This window comes from Diadema antillarum, unplaced genomic scaffold, assembly GCF_040938485.1.
Source record: "Diadema antillarum isolate AM-2024a unplaced genomic scaffold, OU_Dant_1.0 seq00000445_RagTag, whole genome shotgun sequence".
Lineage (NCBI taxonomy): Eukaryota > Metazoa > Echinodermata > Echinoidea > Diadematoida > Diadematidae > Diadema > Diadema antillarum.
Window position 1 is genome coordinate 1,492,044 of NW_027271419.1, and position 21,133 is coordinate 1,513,176.

A 21,133-nucleotide genomic window follows, 5' to 3' on the forward strand; every position below is an offset into this window, starting at 1 on the left:
TATTCTTTTTTTTTTTCTTTTTTGTTGGTTTTTATTTTGTGCTTATGCCTTCATTCAATTATGTATGCAGACAGCTCTCATGCGGGTATGATGGATTCATATTTTTGTCTCTCTTTGCAAGAAAGTATACAATGTCATGCCACAAATTTTTATTCTTAATATTACCTGTGGATACTGCTGTTTCTCATTACCGACAGTTGGCATCAGATAAAGCCATCAAACAAAAAAAATAAATAAATGGAAAGAGAAATAACTAATGTTATTATTCCATCACCCATAGTAATGTCAAAAGTTTATGCTGTCAAACATTTTAATTCATGATATAAGTCCTACCACCTTGTTTACAATGTACTCTGTAGGCCTGAATGGTAAGGTAACCTCTTTGTGTATCATGTATTGCACTCTCATTCATTTCATTGAATTCATCAGTACACGCATACCATTAGTCAACCTAATGTTTCAATATTCTGAGTTTGTCAACAGGGAAAACAAAAATCAAGGGAAAATAATGCCATTTCCTTCAATAAATAGCAAAATCCAATAGATGTTAACGAGTTAACGAGTGTTACAGTTATCACAAAATTCTCTGACCTGTGCCTTAAGCTTGACACATATAACACAAGCTTATGTGGGAAAAGAAAGATTTGAATGTATGTGTTGGGATGTGTGTTTCATTACAAACCTAGGATGCTGGAAGATTACGCTGCACAGTCGCCGCTCCTCCCTCAATCTCTACACGACGTCCAACGAGGAGGCGTGGAGGTGGACCAATGCCATCCAGGACGTCATCGACAGCAAGCCGCCCCTCGAGACACCATTCCAGACCCTTATCAAGGAGATTAGGGTAAGACTTTGCCCGTGGTTGCCCGTTGACTGATTCCACATTTACAAGAAAAGATTGAGTACATTTGGTATGGCTAAAGATGGTAGATGCAAACTAACCATACTATTGTCACAAAAGTTGTTTTCGTCCTTTTGATAAATTCACTTCCCACGATGCTGTTCTGCAGGAAGTGAGCATGGCGGGTGACGAGAGAGCCCTGGAGCGTCTCTACCAGCTGAACCCCATTCTCCGAAGTACACCACACCCTCTGAAGGCACCACTTCTACCTCTACCCTACGGCCACATCAGCTCTGGTATGCACCCCTCTTCCGTCTCTTTATGATACCTCTTTGCATCTATCCTTCAGTGTGCGTATGGAACATACAATATGTTTGTGTTCTGGTCATCATAACAAGCCTATGAGGTGCAACTATGCCGTCTACTCTGCCTCTTTTTATGCTTAGGCAATGTTGTTGACTTATTAATTTTGTATGTGCCCCTGGGTGAATGCATGTAAATGATGGCATTGATTAATTGATTATCTAGTTACTCAATCAATGAATGACTAACTGGATTGATTGATTGATTGATTAACGAACAGATACCTACATCTGCTTGCAAATGGCTGGATAAATGAATAGATAGATACAAGTGTAGATACATGTATACAAGGTGAAAAATGAACATGAGCTAAATATGTATAGAACTTGACTAATTGTAAGCGGCTGTCATGCAAGTTACTACTCAAAACTATACCCAAATTATGTTACGTATGTAACAGACTCTCTGTCAAAATGGTGAAAAAAAGAACCCTGTCAGACACATAGACAAGTTGTTACAAACATCAAAGTTTGATAAGACTTGCATGGAGGGGTGAAAAGTAGAAGTAGTGAGGATACACAACATAAACCCAGAAACATTTGCAACGCAAAACTTTTGCAAATTGGTGACCACAAAAAAGTTACGAGTATACTACATGTTCTGGATTGTGTAGACAAAAAAACAAAAAACAATTTTTATGTGCATTTTACTTTTGCAAATTGTGGCTCTTCGCAAAATTTATGAATGTTTCATGCATGCAAGAATATCTGGTTTTACAGTAGCTAAATGCAGCATAGATAGATGTATTTGCAGAGCTGATTTATGTCTCTGCTATATGGCACCATTGTGAGACGTGTATTGTCCATCATCCATTCAGATATGGAGAAGGGTTACTCCACACTCCAGGAGGAGGCAGTCAAGATTTTCCCTGCCCTGCAGGGTTCCCTTGACAACGTGCCGGACCCCTTGCCTCTCATCCAGGTGAGCATCGAAATCAAACAAACTTACAAACAAACAAACAAACAAACAGACAGACAAACAGACAGACAGACCAACAAACAAACGAACAAACAGACGGACAAACTATTTCAAATAGAGTATGGCAAAACAAAGGATAAAAAAAGAACAAAATTGTCTCATTCTTCCTGTCTTTATGATGGGACATCTGTGGTATGTGGAAACTAGTGATTTCAGTTTCTTTGTTTTCAGAATTTTTAACAAACACATTACTCGGGGATATTTCAAATGAAACAGCTTTTTCAAAAAGTTCTTCTAATGACAGCTCTATGCTATCTTTTTAGATTGTAAATTTTGCATCAGCAGTAGGGCAATCACAATAGGTTGAATTATTTGATCAAATTTCATAAGAAATATTGTTCTTCTAATCTGAAGAAATGCCAGTGGTAGCCTACTCGAAGATATTGAAGCAAGGCTTAATCAGTCTTGCATTTTGTGACTGTTTTCCAGAGATGAAAGTATTTTAGACCATTTCAAGTGTCAGTGGTTATAGCTTTAAGTTGGACTCTTATCTGGGTACAGACAAATCAATCAAGGACGCAATAGGAAGTAGAAAAATGGGACAATCACCAGTTTATATCTTTTTGTTGGATGTTGTGTTGCCATGGGTACCCAGACACCATCCTGACTTTGTTAAATACTACATGTATATCACTGTTCTGCAAAGATGAGTTGATCTACATGTACCTGTGTGCATCTTGGAACTGCTTGAATTCTGGATTTCATCATCCCTTACCTGTATAACTTCATTGCCATGTTATGGTTTCCTTGTTGCCATGGTTACCTGCAGACCATCCTGATGTTGATACTGTGTCCCTGTCTTTATACAAAGGCAAGTGAACTAATCTGTGTATACACTGTATCTTGGAGCTGATTGAATTATTGAGAGGATGATTATATGTTTTAATCATGACATCATCATAACGTAATCGTTTCCATATTGCCATGGTTACCCGCAGACCATCCTGCAGACGGCACACGACCTGAAGCCCCTGAGGGACGAGGTCTACTGCCAGGTGGTCAAGCAGACGACGCAGATCAGCGACCCCGACGGTCACAACAACCTCCGCAACTGGCAGCTGCTGGCCTGCATGGCAGCCACTTTCCTCCCCAGCCGCAACATCCTCAGATACGTGCGCTTCCACATCAAGAGGTGGGTGTATATGATGTTACTACAATACAGCTGTGAATATATGGTTGTATTTAACCCACGGTAGCCTCTTACATTTTTTTTTCCCATGATGCCGTAGGATTCTATCATTATTCTGTTCTCCCCAGTGTTGCCACATACCCATGTATATACCCTCTTGCAATACATTGTAGGACATCTCAGGAAAAAAGGAGAGAAAAAGTATTGTCCAAGGATTTTTGGACCATGCAGGATTTGAAATTAGATCGCATGTTTAAATAACTCCAGAGCCTGCCTCAGCCACTAAATGTATCGGGCTTTGTGTCTCTTCTCTTACCATAAAACTTTATATAGCAGTGATATTGATATTACACAATCAAGTTATTAAGAGATACAGTAGTATACAGTCATTGCTAGCCCTGTTATTAATCAAATTTCCAAATACTGTATACGCCAATATTTTCGCGTAGAGATATTTTCGCGAATCACGGTATCAGTGGCATTTTCGCGTGTTGTTAAATTCGCGATTGATAGTAGGGTCTACTGCCAAGCCCGAGAAACACGTTCAAACACTTGCCAACGTACTCGTAACGTTTTTCCATTTGCATTGTGACTCCCAAGCATGAAAATAGAAAAGACACAGTAGAAGGTTTATAAAATGAAACAATTACGGCATTCACAAGTACTCAGTACCCACCAGTTAAATGTTGCAACAAATAGACAACAAAGTTTCAGAGCTGTACATGCATCCTATATACACGGCCCTGTCGCTGTACACAAGTGTCGCGCTAGCTACACCTAGCTGCGCTCGGCGTCTAGTCGGGCTACATGCATCCCTAGGCCTCACCCGTACGTGTACCCAACCACGTCGAGCCGGTGTTCGTTCGCGTAGGGTAACGTAGCACGGAGATTGCACATTTTAATGCACGTTTAGCATCGTACTGCACTTCCATAATCGGTCGCACCGTAGCGTACGTACTAGCAATATAGTATGTGTACGTACTGGCCGATGTAACAGCCGCGTTCTGGTCCGGCCAGCGTTGGATGCATTTTGTCATCAATTTGCACATAAGGTATGACGGGGTAATATTTTCGCGTGTCTTTAATTTCGCAATCAGCCCGAAGCTCGCGAAATTTAGAATTAGAATGGTAACAACTTAACCCAGTGAATACTGAAATTCGCTAACTTGTGAGAGAAAGAGAGTGAGAGATGAGATCAATAGAGCCTGTGATGTATTCACTGAAAGATGGATACCTAAGCTTTCAATACAGTGCAAAACAGAAGAAGAGTACAGGTGTGTATAGACATTTATGTCTACAGCAAACTCAATTACATAGAAAAAATTACTTCTCACTTTAGATGGTGAATGATGAACCTAATCACACCTCCAGTTGATAAGTTAACTAACCATCTAAAAGAATTATTGTTGTAGTCTTGTGAAGGTGTGATTGCAATGCTTTTGTTCTGTCTGTGATCTTGTAGGCAAATGGACCTCTTCCGAGACACCCAGATGGCCAAGTACGGGGCGTTTGCTCTCGACGCCCTGAAGAGGACGAGAACGAGAGAATTCCCGCCTTCCAGGCAGGAGGTCATCGCCATCTTGGTAAGATATGAACGTTGCAGACGATTCATTTCAGAGTACCATGTATCCATGTCTTCAATGTATGTGTGACCTGTTGCCATGGCAGCTTCAAAAAGTCACTGAGAGTCAATTACCTGATTTTAACATTATGTTTTAAAGTCTACAGACTTGAGCTTTCTAATAATAGAATTTATGATATGAAGTGTTATGCTTAAAAGCAGTAGCTGTTTTAAAAGTTAGATTCCTTTCTTTGACTAATCTAACAATTTTAGAGATTACTGAATATTAGAGATTTGAAAAATTTTGGATTTTGATACCTTTTGTAAGAGTCTTCCTATCAAATGTTTTTGCTTATAAATTAGATGTTGACAAAGCTGACATATTGACATTAAAAAAAAAACCAATTCTGTTATATCAGGAGATGATCAGATCAGATCAGATGTTATTAAAAACAAAATGGAATAAACATTACTGGAGAGTGTATTTCCAACCAACCCACAGGGTCGACGAGACATGAACGCTACCGTCCACTGTCATGGTGAAGGATCTTGCCAGATCACCATCAACTCATCGACTACTGCAGGACAGGTGAGATCTTGTCCACTTTTGGACAAATTCATTTCTAATGCATAGGCATAAATCTTTGATTCTACAGACGGGGACATTCTTATATCATTCCTTGTTTTTTAATGCTTAGTGGAATAATCACTAAAATGGAAGTGATAACTATTGTATGGTCATTCGTAAATAGGTGTGAAAGAGGCTGTTGTCTGTATTGCATGCATTTTTGCTCTTAGGAATGATGTGACAATAGTATTCGCTACAAACATGAACAAAGGATGCTGCTAAGGTCCAAGGACCGTTATTTCAAATCGCTCTTGGGTTTGATCAATTTTCCTTAAAGACTTTATTTTAGCAACCCTGCCAAGGCCATTTTCTCTTATTGCTCATGCTCATCCTCTTTCTTCTTTTTCTTGTTTATTGGTTTTCTTCTTCTTCTCCTTCTTCTTCCATTCTATATTGTCTTTTGCCTTCTGCTGCCATATCTATGCATTTGAATAAGTATTGTGTTTCATGAAAGGTAATTCCCATCATTCAAACTGGCCTCTCTTTGAGCTGGGCATTCAATGTTCGACTTATTCAAAGTTCTTGTTTGTGTGTAGGCATACATGCATGCTATTGTGAAGCTCATTCACACATGGCGCAAAACAAATCGAACACACTCAACTTTGCGCTTACCATCACAATCGTACGGTCACACACGTTGTGTATTCTTCCCTGTCCCACGCAGGTTGTCCACACCCTGGTCAAGGGGATGGGCCTGGAGAACTGCCACAATCGCTTCGCCCTCTACGAGCGCAGCGGCATGGTGGAGAAGGCCATTGATGACAGGACGGTGATCGCTGATGTCCTGACAAAGTTTGAGAGGTGGGGACTTCCTTGCTTTGTTTTTTTTTTAGATGGAGCAGAAAGCTAGTGGCAAACTTCTTTATAGTGTTGCTGGAAAATTAGCCCACAATATTGTCCTTTGCAATGTTAACAATAACCATTTTTTTAAATGTTAGCATTTCATTTACAATTCATCAAATGAATGTAAACATTTGGCAAGGTTGAAAACCTCTAGTGATTATGGTGATATCTCAAATAAACGTGATAACTGTATTAATGATGATCTGTAAGATAACTGCAACTGATTGACAAATTACCCTACATCGATGTAAATACGCAGTACCGGCTACTGTAAGATAACTGTTTCAACCCCTAGAAAGACATTTATCACACTTCGTTGTTTGTAATAGTGAGCGATGCTCTCATGTCATACTGCATAGGAATGGCCACATGCTACACAGATCTAGCAGCTGACAGAATATGTTACCTAGGGAATCACTGATTCACAACTCAGTTTGTGAACATGCCAGTCGCTAAATCTGTTTAGTTATGATGTTAATGCAGTTTTTTAAAACTCATTACATATGAGGAACAGAAGGTTTGAATGTCGATCACATTCATAAACGTGCATCAGGAATTGCTATCAAACCTTGAACAGCACAGAAATTGGGCAAAGAAAAAACAAAAAACCCCAAAAGTCATGGTTTCATGAATTATTAACTGCTGCAGGTACCAGGCTAGGAACCTCAGCGATCGTGGGAAACCTTGGCAACTGTTCTTCAAGCTCTTCTGCTTCCTGGATACCAAGAATGTGGAGCCAGAGAGCATCGAGTACAGCTTCATGTATGAGCAGGTGAGATGTGAGGATAAATGTGTTGGGTTGGCAGAGTTGCCAATTTGTATGTTTTAATGATTTTAGTTTCATTTTTTTTTTAAATCAGGTATAAGAAGATATTTTTGTGAGATCGATTGCGAGATTGCAAATATGTTTCGTCTTAAATTTGATTTAGCATGTTTGATATGTACAATGTTCCCTTTTGTTATTCAATTATGATTTTATCTTTCGAAATACATGTACATGCCTTGCTGAGCATCAGTATTTTTTGATCAGCTGTTACTGGCAGCTCTGTGATGAGGCTCACAGAAATAAATAGGTAGAAGATGAAGATGACAATAGAGTAGTTGATGATGATCTTGATGCTAATGATTGGAATTATGGTAATTTACTGAATACATGTGGAAAATTGATCTGACTATTGTAGTGATGCATGTCATGTGTTCTTAATGTGTAACAACACATGTGCAAATCTTCAACATGCTGTGTAATGGTGGGGATAATGATGTCTGTGAGAGTGGCTTTGAAGATATGACTTAATATGGTGACAAGAAATTCTGTTAAAGCTACCGTATAATGTAATTATATCGGCAATGTCTTCAAAGGGTCTTTTAGCCTCTTTTTGGCTCCTTTGCTCTCGCTAGGCCGTTGAGGACGTGCTGCGAAACCAGTTCCCGGCGTCTCATGACAAACTCATTCACCTGGCTGCTCTGCGGATGCAGTGTCTGAAGGGAGACCACATCGCAGGAGATTGGATGTGAGTAGCCTCATTTCTCCTCAAAAATGTGTTGGTTTCTTCTTTGTAATGCTTTCAAGCTTGGACACAGGAGTCCATCTTCGTACCTGTGCCATTTTAATGAGAGACCACAGAGTCACATGAAATTGCTTCACGTTATCCCTTTAAATTCCTGGGATAATTTTGCTTTAAAAAGTATCATTATGTATTCATTAAATTGGCAACTCTGAATTTTTGTGTGTATCCTGTACTGTAAAAACACTAGATCGAACCTGTTCAATTCATTATATCTGCACAAAATCAGAAAGAAATTGCCAATTACAGAGAGAAGTATCAATTTAAGTCTTCCTGTATTGTGTTGCCAATTGGAAGGTCAGGTATAAGTGTAGTGATTGAAATGCGTGCAACAATAATTAAACAAATGAAATATACAATTATGCAAGACCAAATGGTGCTCAAATGAAAGCTATTTTTATTCTACCCAATGCAATACAATGAATAGTAAAAACAAAATAAAATAACAAAATAGTAAGATACAGCCCAAACCACAGAAATATATGTTTTGGGGAACTGATAATTCAGGTATCAAAATCAGATAGTTCATCCTTTATTTATTGTGTTTGATTTTTGTTTAATTTCCTCTTATTTCAGTCGTGAACTCGCCATGGTATACCCAGTGGATAGATTCAAGAATGCCAACAAAAAGGAGGAGAATGATTTTGCTGGCTTCCCGATGAGGGGACGGAAGGAGGGAATTTTGTCTGTAAGTGGACACAGTGGCATGTACTGTGCTGTTAATGATCACTTTTCTTTACCAGCTTGAAACATATTTCTCTGTGGTTCTCAACAATTACAGTATATGCTGAATATTTCGCGAGGTTTTTATTTTCGCGAATTTCGCAAGTCAGGTGCTATTTATGAAAATTAAAGACACACAAAAATTTTTACTCTGATCCCAATGTGGATGTGACGTACGCATGTACGTGTACATTTCTCCGTTCAGTACAAGACTCCACGATCGCGAATTTAACCACTCGCAAAATGGTTGAGAATTCCCGATTCGCGAAAATTTAGACTCACGAAATATATGGCGTATACAGCAGTCTGTCTTTGACATAACTCTTAGTATTCATACAGTACCTGCAATTGTGCATTAAAAGATTATTGTATGTTACAGGTTGTTTTTAACCTGCTGAGGACGAGCTGATATTGCTTTGAGTAAAACACATTTCCCATACACACCTGCCCAAGTATGCTCGGGACTAGTCTTCAATTTAGTTTAAGTTTGGAGGGAGTATTATTACCTAATCAGATGCATAATGTATTCAGATCTATGCTTCTTTGATTTTGTCTTTTCCAAAGGTGTACTTAATGGATTTGACAGCTTCTAGTTTCCTAATATTTGATTGCCGACGAGACAAAAATTTGGCAGAATATAAATTTGTAAACTGGAATGTCCATAGCTCATGATTCATGTATCTTGTTGCTGGTGAAGTTTGAGGAGTATGTCATAATTGGAGAGCATATTTGTCTTTTTACTAAAGACAGGTTTAAATTTAATTACTATTCACCTGTCTTGCATTGTCTCTGTCAATATTCAAATTTCCAGTGGACAGTCATGTCAATGATTATTCCATGTTTGCAGGGAACGCTACGAGGACTGGGTGAAAAGACTTTACGAAGACTTCAGAAGTCAGGTACGATGAATCTGCTCATATTTTCTCTCATACAAGATTTCTGTGATATATACTTTAACAGACAAGAGGATAATGAATGATTTAATCTTTTTGAGGGATGCGTTGTTTTCTTAAGATTTAGTCAGTTATGTATGTGCAAACTGTAGCACATGAAATACAGTTGGTTATAATTATATACATTTAAAGTTTATATTTAAAGATAGAGCATTTGCATGTAGATAAAATTTTTTGAAAAAAAAAGATTGAACTTATAATTTCATTCTCAAGTGTCATATGTTTCCTAGCAATGTTAATATGAGATACATGTATTTTGTATAGTATACTTACAGTACAATATAATGACAAACTAATATGGTGCAAAATGTATCGGTTCTTCAAGCCAGAATTAAAAATTCTGTTGAGTTTGAATACAACCCCAGAGACTTGCAATGAAGAAACGTGTGCAATGCTGATATTGTTAGATTTCAAAAGAAACTGATTTGACTATTGAGGAGAAGCTCAGTATTCAGTATCAAGCTCACCTTAAAAAAAAAAAGGATTATACAAATAGGTTTTGATTGTGAAATTAGGTGATTATGGTATGTGCATGAAATTCATGATGTTTAGAGTATCAACAACGACAAAAAAGGAAAAAATCAATAACACATATAGGGTGAAAATGGAATGATTACATTTGATTACCGGGTACTTTTACTCTGCTTTGGAAGTAGGTTCATGTACATTAAACATTAAGATTGAGATATTTGAAAATATATTTGTTTGCACCTTATAAGTTTTGTTTTGTTTTCTTTACAGAGACTGCATGTCTATGAATGTATATATAATATCACATTAAAACACATAGTGAATCAAGCTATTTCATGTACGTTGCACTTCAACTTTGAGATTTGATATCTTTATAATACATTAATGATTACCACACTTTAATTGCATGTCTTCTTTTTCAATTGAAATTAAAATTTGCATATAAGTACAGCTACGATATATCACACACATACACACTAAAAGAAGCTGGTTCATGTACATTACACATTGACATTTAGATTTAATTTTGATGATATCCTAGTATATCAATCATTTCCACATTATAACTTCATGTTTTTTAAATCAGTTGAAAAGTGTGTGTAATATATTCTTATGTCAGCATCACATCAAACACATGCACACTGTACCAGGCCAGGTGATTCCTTCATTTCATGTTTGTGACTGATCCCCTTAAATGCACTCATATGTAATCATACATGAATATTTATATCTAAGCCAATTGTTCGGAAAGGACACACATTGTAGAAGTCTGTTAAAATAATCATTCGTGTAACAGTTACACATAGTACATTTGTCATTCTGATTCAGTGAAAAGAACAGCCTGTGTTGAGTAGCAATATCAAACTCAATCTTAAGGGTAGCACTGAGAAATATTGTATACATGCCTAAATGCTTGCAGTGGTTTCATTTTTGCAAATAGGCTCTCGATTGCAAAAATAACAGTGCATGAAAGTGTTGACAAAAGTGAAACAAAAATGTCCTGCATGCACATTGTTGTTCCAGGCCAGCACACTAGCATTGCAATATCAAGTAACTATTTAGTAGTTGAGCCCCGATGCTGTAGACAAATTTATGGTGGTCCCTGCTCAGATCTTTGAAATACTAGTACTTTTTTATCTGAGAGATTTGATCTCATTTCAAGCAGTGGTTATGTTTTTTTGACAAAATGTTTAAAATGTCACACTTTCTTCTGAACTTTTTTTTTTTTCATTTGTCATGATTATGAGAAGACTACACCGCGTGAAATTTACAACTCGCGAAAATGTCCAAATCAACTGCCATTCGCAAAAATATCTGTCTGCAAAAATTTCAGCATGTTACAGTAAATTGTCACTCGTAGGCCAGAAGGATCTTGACTCCATGCACTGAGAAGACAGGTACAGTGTATAAGGCCAGTCAGCCCGAGATACATCCTCCTTGAAGTCCTAATTACTTCGTTATGTGTACATGTCTTTTTATATGCCTGTCTTCAGCATATCATAGTTACACACGTTTTCAACAGTGACCAGAAATTAATTGTGGTAATGTTTCGTTTACAGAAAAACATGCCCAAAAAAAGTCATGAGTACTTCTTTATGTGTAGATGTCTTTTAAATGCCTGTCTTCAACATATCAAAGTTACAACTGTACACATGTTTTCAAAAATGACCAGAAATCAATTGTGGTAATGTTCCATTTTTACAGTAAAATATGCCCAGAAAAATTATGAATGATACGCTGTCATTATCCAGAATGATTGTAGATTGAGGTATGTTTTTACTTGTTATGACATATTTCCTGTTAGGAAATATTCACATTTAGACATAGTTCTTAATATGAAATCCATGGTAGGGCCAAAAAATGTTCATATTGTACATGTATATTTTCCATAGAATGCTCATGACCAGAAAAAGAAAACAAAATATGATTTGTAAGATTTCACACATGTCAGCTACAATGTAGAATCAGGAAATTCGAATTGTGGTGCTAAATATTTTCAAGAGCACATTGTAAACATGAAGAAGGAAATTATGTGTAACCATACTACCTTGCAAGTAAAGTTGCATTAGAATGTTAAATTCATTCAGGTATGTTATTGTGCACTCATGTAACTGTATTGTCTGTATTTTATTCTATACCTCATTCACTAATAATCAACCCAAATGGTATCACTACTCTGCAAGTAAGTTCAACTCGAACCACACATTCTTTATTCATTGCCCCCTGATGTTCAAGCGTTCGGTCATACCAACCAACGTAACATGCATGAAATGCCACCACCCTAGCTTCACCCCTCCGGTTGACACCGGTCCCCCGAAGATGATGCAGTGCACATTATCATAACACCCTACATGCTTCATTTTTATCCATTACCACCGTAGACTTGAAAAATGGTACATTTTGTCTGGATCACTGTTGCACTGAGGGTGTGTTGTGTGTAAAAGCTGATGATGATGTGTGAACTTTCATCAATGGATTACTGTGTGGATGATGCTAATGATGATGATGATGATAACTTCAGTCAGTGGAAATGAGTGCAAATGGTGATAAAATTCATCCTGATGATTAGATTAAAGTGATAGTGATCACAAAGATGGCAATGAATAGGATTCTGATGATGATAATTGAGTATCTGAATATAAGAACGACCCAAGTCCATGGAAGACCATTTCGAGTAAACTTAAAAAAACTTCATATTTTTTTTATATGTCCAATAATATTCTATTTAACTGTGATGGGAAGGCAACATTGTATATACAAATTAGATTATACATGTATATTATAATGACAATTAACATTTACATTAATTGTGGAGAGGCCATTTTGTGTGATGGACTTGGGTCGTTCTTTGAATCATATACATGATATTCTGCTATAGAGATGAGAGAAGGATGAGAGAGGGCGCTATAATATGAATGTAAAAATGACCCAAGTCCTTCATTCTTACATTCATATAAGATTTAACTCATTCATTTCAGGCACTTCCGGGGGTAATTAGGATTTATCATTTATACACAAGATGAGTCCATGCATAAGCTACAATTTCCCATGTCAAACTGAATTTGGCCAAAAACTGGACTTGGGTCGTTCTTATATTCAGGTCTTCAATTATCAAGGAGGATGATAATCACTATGGAAATGATGATCTTATTAATGAGGGTGCATGCTTATTTTCATAGCAGTTGGGATGACTTTGGTGATAATGGTGATATTTATTTAAGTAAGGCGGAATGAAGATAGTCATGGATGTGGATATGCACTGCCAGAGTGATGTAATACACTGATGCGCATGAGAACTTCGACTCATATTTTTTTTTCTTGAATCTCACCTCACGTAAAGAGCATATCATCAGTTGAGAGTCAGAAGGACATTCAGACTGTAGATTGACTGTAGAATTAATACCTTTCTGCTTCTACACTGCCAATTTGCATCCAGTAATGGTGTGCACTGACCCCAAGTTGAGCACACATTGGAGACCCATAAATTTGAGAATTGAAAAGAATGAAAAAAAGATTTCTTTCCTTTCTCAACTTTATCTTGCTAGAGTGTGCATTGAACTGGAATTAGTGAATTTTACCTTAAGGTACATTGTATGTGTGGTGTCATGGTAGTTTAGGGTGCATGATATGCATGTTTTTATTACAAAAAAAACAAAAAAAAAATCACATTGAGCACTGAGTGTGTGTTATGCTGTGGTGAAATACTATGTACTACATTTTTGTACATTTGTGTGGGTTGACATGGGTTACCATCTTTTCTGTTTTGATTGCAATGTAGGTTACCATGAAATGAGGCCATCACATGATTTGAGGAAAATGATACTCAACGAGATTTTGCACCAACAAATACATACTTTTTTCTTTGAATATTTTCATCTGCACTCTGTTGGTATATTACTGACAGGAAATTCATCTCATCAATACTTGTAGAAATTAGAATTTCTTTCTAGTAAGAAGTATTTTTCAAAATAATTTTGTGATTTGCTTGGTTTATTTGTAATTTTTCGTCTTAGTCAGATGGTTGTTGTTGTTTTTCTCTCAAGTTAGGATTAAATTCTAATGGTGTGTATTTTGGTTTGACCCCCCATCTTAAAAAAATGAAAAATAAATGAAGAAAATGAATCTTTGAGTGTGTGGTGCATACCTTGTTTATGAATAGAAGAACACTTTTTATAATGGATTGGATTTTAGATGCATTGTTTGTCATATGGCTGCCATTTCTCCCAACATGTGGTTGGCTGAAACATTTAACAACCTTACACCGCTCCTGCTAAAATCCCTTCATGCTATTTTGTTGATTTTGGCAACCAAAGGACAAAGTCATGTATGACTAGTTGCCCATAATTTATTGCGCAGTTTGTACTTTGTGGACCATTAGGTGGGTCTTCATCAGCTCAAGCTTGAAGAATAGCGAGCTTATGGGGGATCAGAGAAATAAGCCTGAAGTCAGCTGAAATGTGCAATCGCGTCTTCACCAGCTCGAGCTTCAGGCATGGCACAGTGGGATTTTTAAGCTTGATGCTGGCACGAACACACTCCGACCCGACTGCCCACATTCCTGTGTGGTGCGAAACACATGCAGTGCTGATGTTTAAGCTCGAGCTGATGAAGACGCGTTAAGATTAGCGCGCTATTTTGCAAATTAGCTGGCTATTCTGCAAATAAGTCCAACATTTCTTTGGCTTATTTTCCGATCGGAATAGCTCGCTATTTTGGTCTTCATTGCAAAATTAGCGGGCTATTTTCTGATCAGGCTAATTCTTTGGATCAGCAATAGCGGGCTATTCTTCAAGCTCAAGCTGATGAAGACCCACCTATTGAGGTCTGTGGTGCAGTAGTGGTGATTGATGTGGACAGTTGTGCAAAATGACAGGACATTCTGAACTTGCATCATAACTTGGCTCCCTCCATATTTTTTGGTTATTTGTCATTTTGCATAAATACAAAAAAAAAAAAATTCGAGTGAATTAAAATTACATTTCTAGATATTGTTTCCCTTGATTCTTCAGCCTCAGATGAGTCAATTCTAGACAGCGTCTATGCCGATGATATCTCAGCAACCACGACAGCAGTTATTGAGAAATGGAAAACTTTGCAGGTAAGAAATGTGCCCATCAATCCACCTCAATTTCCATTTTAATCTATGATGTTACATTTTTTTTTTCTTATTATGATGGAGCTTTTTCAGGAGGGAATTGTTCACATTGCACTCTGTAGACAGGCATATCAAATGTTAAATTTGTGTGTCGTGTATAGTTTTGAAGTATTAGTGGGATAATGTACCGTATTATTTTTTCTTAAAAGGAGAATGTCGGTGAAGGTACAACTGTAGGTCAGCTCAGTCATCCAGCAATTATTTCATCTGCTGGAAAGATTGATTGTTTAATTATTGTGATTCTCGTTCTGTAGCTCTGTGTACCTTGATGGATTTTATGAATGAGTGCGTGATCTGTGTGATTGATTCTCTCGTCTCCATCTTCATCCCTTCTATCTGTTTCTTCCATCTCCCTGTCAATCCCTCCTTCCATCCCTCAATCCCTCTGTCTATCTCTCCTTCCTCACATCACTTCATCTGCTCCCCATCCTTCTACTGTTCCTCTCTCCATCCTTACATCTGTCTGTCCATTCCTTTGCTCCTCTTCATCTTTTCTTCCATCTCTCTTTGTATCTCTGCATCCGTGTCTCTCACTCTTTCCACCCATGTATTCATCTGTCTCCACACCTTTCCTCTGACCCCCTTTTAATCCTTCTATCTGTCCTCCATCTGTCTATCCACACCTCTTCTATCCCTCTATCTTTGTTATTGCATCCCTATATCCCTTCATCCTTTCAACCACCTCACCATCCATCTCCCCACCTTCCCAAATTCTTCTTGTAATCCTTCCATCTGTCTGTTTATCCCTCTGTCCTCTGCCTTCCTCTCCACCCCTTACATCCATCCATCTTGCTGTTACTTCATGATATTTCTTCATTTCTTCATCCTTCTCTCCATCATTCTATCTCTGTCCATTCTTCCATCCTCCATTCTCTGTCACTCCGCCCTTCTCTCCACTCCCTCTCTTTGATCCATATCTCCTGATATCCCCTCCATCTCACCATCTATCCTTTCATCCTTCTTACCATCCCTCCATCCCTTGATTCCATTCCTCCATCCCTTCTTCCATCTTCTTACCATCCATCCATCCGTCCCTTTAATCCATCCCTTCATCCTTCTTACCATCCCTCCATCCCTTGATTCCATCCTTCCATCCCTTCTTCCTTCTTCTTACCATCCATCCGTCCCTTTATTCCATTCCTTCATCCTTCTTACCATCCCTCCATCCCTTCATCCGTCTTACCATCCCTCCATCTGTCTTACCATCCCTCCATCCCTTGATTCCATCCTTTCATTCTTCTTACCATTCATCCATCCTTCTTACCATCCATTGATCCTTTCATCCTTCCGTCCTTCCATCCATTCCTCCAACCAGCACATGAGCCCAGAGCAGGCCCAGGAGGCGTACATGGCCATGATTCAGCAGTGGCCGTACTACGGGGCGCGGCTCTTTGAGGTGGAGTGCAGGGACACCCGGTACCCCTCGGGCCTCTGGCTGGCGGTCAGCGCGGACATGGTGGCCATCCACAAGCAAGGCATACCTCACCCAATTGAGGAGATACCCTATGAGAAGTAAGTTATCACAGTTCATTGTACCAGTGTCATGCTTGAAGATTGGAAATATCTGAAAAATTCCCATATCCCATCTGAAACTGACCTTAACCTTTGCTCAACTGCCAACTCGTATACTGTACGAGCTGAAATTTTCACGTACAGATATTTTCGCGAATTGCTACTTGGAGGACATTTGCGTGTGTTGTTAATTTCGCAGTTGCGAAGGTCTAACTGAACGTAACTATTTGCGCGTTGTTATTTTCGCGTGTTGTTATTTTCGCAGTTCAGAGGCAATTCGCGAAATTCGCAAAAATAAAACCACCGCGAAAATTTCCGCTCGTACAGTAGTTCTTTTTACAACATATGATATTCTTTTTTCCTCATTAGAACTTGGAAAATGTGTGTTTGAAATGAAGTTTATTTCTGAGATTTGATTCAGTTTGGTTGGTGCATGATGTACGTGCAGTTGTGCATCAGCATCATGTTTTGCAACTAGCAGAATTTGGCAGCCCTGCCTGGGACTTTTCTTATGTTTGAAGTTCAGACATCTCATCTTCCTCAGAAGTGAATCGGCAGACTGAAGTAAGCCACCAGTCTTTCTGATGGCCAGTAGTTTGTGTTTTGGCAATCACTGCATCACAGATATGAATATGGATATGAAGTACATTTGTATGAGCTCATCTCATTGTTCATGAGATATCATCCTGCTTGTTTCATTTTTTGCCAGAATACTCTCCTTTGGTGCACCCATTCCAAACGAATACAAGATCGTCATTGAGGGGAGGAGGGACGAACTCACGTTTGAAACAACTCAGGTATGTTGCACAAACTCTGTGGAAATAGAGTACCATAGTGATGTTGCCACAGTCTTTTGTTATAAGCTTGCATTGGAACCAGGTGCATACTAAACACTCGAGCCAGATGAGGTTATTTAGAACCAGCTTCCGTGGCAATGAAGGGCAGTGACATCACACTTTGGTACTCTATAACGACTTGAAGTTTTTCTGTGAAAAATATGAAAACCCCTACTGAAATACAAAGGACAGCAAAGAGTAGATTTGGTAGTTTGACAAAATCACAAGTAGAATGTTTGTAATGGGTGTATGACGTCTTGATTGACGTTGGTGGCCATGGAGTTTGAAATCTCCTCTTTGTTCAACAAAAGGGTAGCCAAGCGCATTTGCATTATTTGTTCTTTAAACTTCAAAGCCCTTTTGTCGAGAGCAGCGTTCATATATGTTTGTTTTCATCGTTTATTTTTTGCAGCTTGGAAACGTCCAGTCTTTAAGAGCTATATTATCATTTTAAAGCTGAGAATTTTGCTCTTTCAGAATTGGACCTTAACTAAAACAGTCATATGCAGCGATTGCATATGGAGTTTCTATGCAGGATCACATAAGATTTTATTTCTTTAAATACTGTCCAAGGTATTATTTTGCCTTTAATTTATGACACTTGTAATTCCAATCAGAAGTGTGCCACATATCTCTCATTTTTCACTTTTTTTTTCTCTCCATCTTTCCAGGTGTTCGAAATCGCCAAGCTGATGAAAGCGTACATCAACGAAATCGTGAGGAAACGACAGCAAGTCTCGTAGTCCACGTCCAAGGCCTTCATTTTGTAGTTCACCAAGCTATTGTCTTTCCATTTTTTGTTTTTTGTTTTGTAAATCACGTTCGGTACACAGTATTTGATTCCTTCTGTTGTTGTTGTTTTGGTTTTTTTTACCTTTTGGAGGTGGCATATATCAACTGCACGGTCATGCATGTACATTTCTCACAAAGAAGTTATCAAGTTTAATATTGAAAGGATGAAGTTGGTAATATTGAGAAAGGTAGCTGTGAAGGTTGGTTGTGAAAACGTAAAACATTTAAATCAGCGTGGATGCAGACTGCACAAATCCCTGTGCGGAATACATTAATGTATACTGCTAATGCAGTAAAAACTATTTTCTGTGTAGTGTTTGTGAAAGAATTGTCATGGTTGATCAAGGTGCAAAATGGAGGGTGAATTTTGTGGACCACAATGATTTCTCTTCATTTGTACAACCAGATTCACTTGCAAGGATCCGAGCCTATAACCAACAAAAATCTGGTCAGTGTGAAACAGGCATCTTAGGGGCTCTGAAATCTAATATGTATATAACAAATAACATTAAGAATGATATCGGAATCTGGAACCTATCGTATTTGCAGTAGTTTCACTGCAGACTAGGTTGCTAGAGGTAACACCCCCCCTCCCCCCCCCCCCCCAAAAAAAAAAGGGTGGGGGAGAATAATAGAGGAAATTCATACACTTACAAACGCACCCCCTCTCTCCCAATAGTCAAAGCTGCATATACTTCATTGAGCGGTTATGTTTAGTAAACTTTTAGATTTGATCGTAAATGAGAAGTAAGACACGTTCCCAACATGAGCAGGCATCTAGTGAGAATAGTATTTGTAGAAATTAGATATGTCTTTGTGTGTCTTGGTATATGTGTGTGTGTGTGTGTGTGAAGCCTTTGGTGTGTAAAAACATTATTGGCACTTTAATGTGTACTGTGTCTTAGAAAAGTAGTATGGCTGAAAAAAAAAAAAAAAGAAAGAAAGAAAAAGGAAATGGAGATTGAAATATATGTGCTGCAGTGACCATAGTCTAATTTTGAAGGATTTCGTAAATGGTGCAGCTGTAACCAAAGAATGTGATGTTGCAGGATACAAAATTTAACTGTGAATAATGTGAAATGGATGATTTTACCCCTGTTGTTGCTGCTCTGTCATGAATTTTGTGTACAGTGTAGTTATGATGGCATTTAATAATAATTGAAGGTGTTTGGTTTTGTAGCCGACCATTGCATACATTTGATCCTTCTACAAATGTTTGCCTATAGATATTGATAAGTACGAACAAGGTGCACCTTGTAAAAGATCGGTATTAGGTAAGTAGTATGTTTTGCATTTTTTGTTATAATAAACCTGTAGCTCAAGTCCACTGACTATTTAATATTGGTGCCTATTGTGATATCATTTGGAAGAAAAGAATATGACCAAGCAATGTGTATCAAAAGAGATGATGAACAGTCTTACATGTACACATGTCTGTGCAAATGTTGGTATAGTGTTATTTGATGTACATACTTCATGAATCATGGGGAATGTTTGACAACAAGGTTCATTTGGCAGGAATGCTTTATGAAGGTGAACACTGTAGATTGTATAGACAGTTGACATTGGGTGTTCCCTGATGAATTTCCTGATGAGGCCATCATTGCTAATTTCACTAGACATTCCCGACTTAAGAACTGGTTTGGCGCACATGCACACGCACAAATACACATATGCACGCACAAATACACACATGCACACACAAACTCACGACATTACAGGCTTTATGAATTTTTAAATTGGTGCATAAATGGCGCACACAATCTGTCCAAATTAATGCATTTTCACTTGCATTTTCCCGTAAACTAGTGCAGACTAAATATTTGGTTTGATGCCAGAAGGGCTTTACAACATACTTTAGAACAGGTATTTTAGAGCAGAAAGGTGTCATGGGAACATACTACCTTAAACATCAATCCATGTGGCTTTCACTTTATTATCACTGGCTCCAGATAAGGGATTTTTGTTGTTACCGTCTTACTTACTTTTTTCTTCAATGAATGAATGAATGAACAATCCATTGCAACTTTATATGCCATGGGGCTCAAAATAATGTGGCAATGGATGTATACCAGACTTTCTACTCAGCAATTTTTGCACTGGATATACATTGTGATGGATTTTGAAGTCGATGATTTTGACATAGAATGAAAATGTAGTCATGCTATGCTGATTTTATTTTATAAAGTATTTTTGTGTGTATGCATCCAGTGGAAATGACATCGAAACTTGAAGGGGCCAACTCATTCATGGAATGCACATACACGAACTTGTGGGAATGTGAAATAGATTTGTGTCCATTTCTAAATGCAACTCTTGACATTAGTAATGATGACTAGTGTGTGGCCATCGATTGTCCACTAGTAGTTATTTAAAGTTTGCCAGGAAATTGACTTATAACTATGCGTAAATGTGTTGAAATATCGTGGACTCGGTTTTATTGTGCGTGTGCGGGAGCCCCATTGTAAATATTGTACAGTTTTGTGCTCGAGCAGAGTCGGAAAGTCACCACGGAAAGTGTGAATATATTTGTATGTTGTGATGGTACAGTGAAGACGTTTTGTGCCCAATCGGCACCAGCAGTACTTTATGTCGTTATTCACTTCCGGTGATCATGATTTTTTTTTTCACTCATGTCCCTCAGTGATGTAAGGGTCATTTAGATAGTCGCATGGTAGCCATGTTGTAACCAAAATGGTAGTGTAACAATTCAGGTACAATGTATGTGTCCCCTAGGGGACACAGGTTATCTGGAATCTTCTTATCTCATCATTGTATGTTCT

The 21,133-nt window shown here is 38.0% G+C and overlaps 1 protein-coding gene across 1 annotated transcript in view; it reads left to right on the forward strand.

The window, feature by feature from the left end:
* Positions 1–18,819, forward strand: part of LOC139732721 (unconventional myosin-X-like) — a 206,592-nt gene extending 187,773 nt beyond the window's left edge. The window contains exons 37-51 of the mRNA XM_071643573.1: positions 687–844; positions 1,011–1,137; positions 2,022–2,125; positions 3,121–3,314; positions 4,774–4,894; positions 5,375–5,461; positions 6,165–6,301; positions 6,992–7,115; positions 7,742–7,854; positions 8,485–8,596; positions 9,479–9,530; positions 15,065–15,153; positions 16,526–16,722; positions 17,432–17,519; positions 18,230–18,819. Of these exons, the coding sequence (XP_071499674.1) occupies positions 687–844; positions 1,011–1,137; positions 2,022–2,125; positions 3,121–3,314; positions 4,774–4,894; positions 5,375–5,461; positions 6,165–6,301; positions 6,992–7,115; positions 7,742–7,854; positions 8,485–8,596; positions 9,479–9,530; positions 15,065–15,153; positions 16,526–16,722; positions 17,432–17,519; positions 18,230–18,301 (1,775 nt within the window). The 3' untranslated portion in view covers positions 18,302–18,819. The remainder of the gene's footprint in view (positions 1–686; positions 845–1,010; positions 1,138–2,021; positions 2,126–3,120; positions 3,315–4,773; positions 4,895–5,374; positions 5,462–6,164; positions 6,302–6,991; positions 7,116–7,741; positions 7,855–8,484; positions 8,597–9,478; positions 9,531–15,064; positions 15,154–16,525; positions 16,723–17,431; positions 17,520–18,229) is intronic.
* The last annotated feature ends 2,314 nt before the right edge of the window (positions 18,820–21,133 follow it).